General features: G+C 53.8%; 1 protein-coding gene across 1 annotated transcript in view; it reads right to left on the bottom strand.

Moving 5' to 3' along the window:
- Positions 1-2,667, bottom strand: part of LOC116475354 (7-methylguanosine phosphate-specific 5'-nucleotidase-like) — a 6,940-nt gene extending 4,273 nt beyond the window's left edge. Inside the window, exons 1-2 of the mRNA XM_032164712.2 lie at positions 2,588-2,667; positions 642-695 (exon numbers count right to left, since the gene is read on the bottom strand). Coding sequence (XP_032020603.1) covers positions 642-695; positions 2,588-2,667 — 134 coding nt within the window. The remainder of the gene's footprint in view (positions 1-641; positions 696-2,587) is intronic.
- Positions 2,668-4,618: the final 1,951 nt, after the last annotated feature.

The following is a 4,618-nucleotide window of genomic DNA, read 5'->3' as shown; positions in this document are numbered from 1 at the left end:
CCCCCCCCCTTCACCCGCCTCCTGGTTGAGCATGGCTGTCTGGTTGCAACACTCCTAATTGCAAAAACGCGGCTGTTGGGGGGAATGTGTGTGTGGAAGGGGTGTACTTGGTGGTGCCTAGATGATTAGGAGAGTTGCTGGCTGGGGAGGAGAGGGAGAAATGGACCTGTGTGTGTGTGTGTACCCCACCTTGTTTCCCTCCCCTTGCAACGTGTCTCTGGTGCCCCTTCTCCATCTGGGGCCCTCCCTTGTCCAGCGTGAAAGAAAGGCCTGGGGGGATGACAGGGGCAATTGAAAGAACCACCGTTCCAGGGGTGGGGGTGGGGGACACAGAAGGAAAGCCAGTGAGGTGGGAGCCTGCCCCTCAGTGCTGGCTTTGGCTCCAGGAGGGGGAGGGGATGAAGGGGGCTGTTGTCCAAAATGAGGGGGGAAGCAAAAGTGACACGCAGACACAGAGGTATGTCCACACAGACAGCCACATGCACACCCAGGGACACCCAGGCAGACTCAAGGACAGGAGCTACTGGACACACCCACATGGGGACAAGGGAAGAGGCAGGCTGCTGCTGCACCGTGGAGCTCAGAGGGGTGGGATATACCCATGGGAGACCAAGAGCATGGGGACCGATCCATGCACATACCCACGCACAGGGTCACACGTAGATGCTGTCACACACTGGGGCAAGGAGGAGTTGCTGTCACCCACACATAAAAAGTCACTGTCACATGCATGCATGCACACAGAGCAGTTGCACACAGCAGCACAATTACAAAAGACCCTGTCACTCACAGGCACACACGTGCTCGCATGAGCACAGTCACACAGACATCATTGCTTGCCGTGACAGTCGCTGTCACTCAGTCAGATGCAAACACAGTTACACATCAACACATGTATACACAACTTAGCAACAAGTATTTTCCTGGACTCTTACTGTGGAGCTCTGAGGTTCTGTAGGCAACAAAACCCTTGCTCCCAAGAATATTAAATTTGGCTGTATGAAAAGGTGTTCCTGCGTAATGGTGCAAAGCATGTATTCCCAATTACATGTTCTTGGTCTCTATCGCTTGAGATACCACCCTACTAGACAGTGAGCTCTTGGAGACCTGGGAGAATCACTTAAAGAGCTCTTGATCCCCCTCAGAGCCTAGCACAAGGGCTGCTCTGTAAATACTTGTTAGTTGATTGACTGTGGAACCTGCAGACACAGGTGCACTCATTTGCACACGGTCCCCTGAACTCAGGTACAGAATGAGTTCACAAGGCCCAGGTCCCCACAGTTGCAGGTCCACACCAACAGTCGTGTCCACACAACCCCAGATGCACACAACTGCAGCCTGTGCAGCCAAGCACACACTTAGATGCACACAATCACAGACTTTTCCCCTTCAGCTTCCTCCTCCCCTTTTTCCTCTAGGCTCAGCCACTGTGCAGGAATGGGCTGGTTTTTTTTTTTTTTTTCTTTCTTTTAGAGGGACAGAGAAACAAGCGCAAAGACAGTGGGTTCAGGGGGGTTCCAGAGGGCCGAGTCATGGGCTCAAAGCAGTGTCCAATGACTTCTAGAAGCTGGGATTCTCTTGACTGTTGGGGAAGGGGAGAGCTGCTCTCCTCCCTACCCTAAAAGCCCAGGGGTGTCTAACTGCCCCTGCTCTGAGTCATTTGCCTGGGTCTTTCCTGGGAACAGTCAGTCACCCCCCAGCTGAGTTCCTGCGCCCCACCTTGAGTCTGGCCATTTTTCCCACCTGGACCCTGCTGTCCAAACTTGGAAGCTTTCCTTAAGAGGCCATCGGCTGGCGAGTGTCTGTATGAGTGATGTGTACTTTTGACTTGGAATTTCTCTCTAACTCTCTCTGTTGCTCTGTCTTGCAGTGTCTGATTCTCTCTCTCTCTCTCTCTCCTTGTTTCTCTGCCAGTCTGTAACTCTCTCTCACCCTGTCGCTACCCCCCATCTACCCCTGTCCTTGTCTCAGAGCTGGAGACTGGCAGCAATGTTCTTCATACTTTTCCAGTTGTTAATACCCAAGCTCCGCCCCCTGCCCCCCCCCCCCCCAACGCCCTGCGCAGCCTCTGGGGTCAGCTTGAGGTTGGGGTGGGGGGCGGGGGGCTCAGCTGGCTGCTCAGGACTTCCTGCACTTCCTTAGTGCTGCAGCTGTAGCCAGCAAGTTTTAGGGGCTGGGAATGGGGGAGGGGGGGGGTCAGCCACTGCCCATGCTGACCCCTCGGGCCTGCGTGTCTGGAGACACCAGTTCTGTGGGCACCCTCAGGGTGCAGGCTGCAGCCAGCTAACAGCTCTTAAACAAGCCAGTGAAGAGGCTCCCCCCCACACTGGCCCAAGCTGGGAAAGAACTGCCCCCATGGGCAGTGGCGGGAGCTGGCAGGACCCTGCTGAGTTGGGTCCTCTGCAGGGCTCACAATGGCCTTTCTCCACACTCCTGGCAGCTGAGGCCCACCTCAGAGATGCCCAACAGCTGTGTCCTTTTTGCCCAGCCTCAGGGCCTGGTTCTGAGGGCACAGCTGCCCAGACTAAGTGTGTACTAAGCGAGGCCCCCCAACCCGTGAGTGCAGGTTCCAGCCTAGAAGGGGTACCTCTTCCAGAGAGGGAATTTGAGGAGGGGGATCTCAGGCAGGAGACATCGAGCCCGGGGGCACCAAGCACTTCTCGCCATGCTCCCCTCTATCCTTGGCCTATTTGGAGGTGGAGGCACTTGGCAGAGAACCCACAGGGCACCTACAGAGGGGAAAGACTGAGGCTTGGTCTCAGGGAACACATAGCTGGATGAAAGAACAAGACATTGGGCCGGGCACAGTGGCTCACGCCTATAATCCCAGCACATTGGGAGGCTGAGGCAGGTGGATCACCTGAGGTCAGGAGTTCAAGACCAGCCTGACCAAGATGGTGAAACCTCATCTCTACTAAAAATACAAAACTTAGCTGGGTGTGGTGGAGGGGTCCTGTAATCCCAGCTACTCAGGAGGCTGAGGCAGGAGAATTGCTTGAACCCAGGAGGTGGAAGTTGCAGTGAGCTGAGATTGTACCACTGCACTACAGCCTGGGTGACAGAGCGAGACTCCGTCTCAAAAAAAAAAAAAGAAAAAGAAAAAAAAGAACAAGGCATCTGTCAAGCAGGTGATATGCCATCACAGCTAAGAACAGGGATGATGATGGTGATCATGATGGTCATGATTGACCTGGACTGCCTGGGTCTGAATCCCAGCTCTGTCACTCGCTGAATGTGTGACTTTGAGCAAGTGATTTAACTTCCCTGTTGCCTCATCTGTAAATTGGGGATGATCATATCTACCTCATTTAGCTTTTTTGAGGAAAAATGTTTTTAAAAGTGCCTAGTTCATAACAAACCGTATATGTGAGCGGTTGTGATGGGTGAAGGAAGCTGTGGGCCTGGGGTCTCCCAGATTTCTTAGAGAAGCTTAGTGGAGAATTGGATCTCCTAGACATCAGTGAGACTGGGCCTTGGGGCAGTGGGTCTCCAATTTCCAGCCTTCTCACCGTCATGTAATCTTTTCCTCCCAGACAAATTTTTGCAACCTGGAATGAGTGTATGGGAAAGAGCCCAAGGCAGGCCCCTCTGCCCCACCCTCCTTTGACCCTCGCCCTTCAGCTTACAAGGAGCCCTTGGCCCCTCAGCCTGGGACACACCCCACCAGCTAGGGGCACCTGCATAAATCTTTGGGCATCACTGCATCTCTGTTCAGAGTCTGAGCTCTGGGGGTGGGAGAGAGAGAACAAGGAAAGCTGTCCCCTCTCTTTCTTATGTGTGGGCTCAAAGAGGAGGCAGTGCCCTTCCTCCCTCCTGGGAGCCCAGCATTGATCAACCAGGACCCAGCCCTGGCGATAGGCACCAGATTCCCCTCCCCTCCATGGAGTGGTACTTAGTGTGAAAGGTGGTGGCAGAGAGAAACTGAGGCACTGAATAAGGACCAGTGTGGTGTGCACAGCACTTTGAGATCCAGCATCTGTCCTGGGTTGCCTCTTTCCCTTTGTGAGTCTGGTGATCAGGATCCCCTCTACAAACCCCTTTTATTTAGCCCTGCCCCTCAAGGTGAAGCAAGGACAATGGGAGGATACCCTGTGGGGTGACGGGAAGCCTTTGGAGTGGGAACCAATCTCAACTCTAGTTCTCAGCTGGGCGCAGTGGCTCATGCCTGTAATCTCAATATTTTGGGAGGCCAAGGCGGGAGGATCACTTGAGGCCAGTAGTTCATGATCAGCCTGGTCAACATAGTGAGACCCCATCTCTAAAAACAACTTTAAAAAATTAGCCAGGCGTGGTGGCGCATGCCTGTGTTACCAGCTACTTGGGAGGCTGAGGCCGGAGGATTGCTTAAGCCTGGAAGGTCGAGGCTGCGGTGAGCTGTGATTGTGCCACTGCACTCTAGCCTGAACAACAGAGTGAGACCCCCCCCCACACACATCCTCTCAAAACAAACAAAAACCAAACCAAAAGAAAACAAAACAAAAAACCCAACTCTAGTTCTCATGGCTGCAAAGGTGTCTAGGGGACTTTGGAGAACTGTTGTGTCCCTTGGGGAGGGAGGCAAGCATGACCATGGTGGGAAGATCACTGGCTGGGAGTTGGGAGGCCTGGCTTTTGACAT

The sequence above is a fragment of the Hylobates moloch genome, unplaced genomic scaffold (assembly GCF_009828535.3).
Source record: "Hylobates moloch isolate HMO894 unplaced genomic scaffold, HMol_V3 SCAFFOLD_10, whole genome shotgun sequence".
Taxonomy (NCBI): domain Eukaryota; kingdom Metazoa; phylum Chordata; class Mammalia; order Primates; family Hylobatidae; genus Hylobates; species Hylobates moloch.
This window is presented reverse-complemented; position numbering and strand designations above follow the sequence as displayed.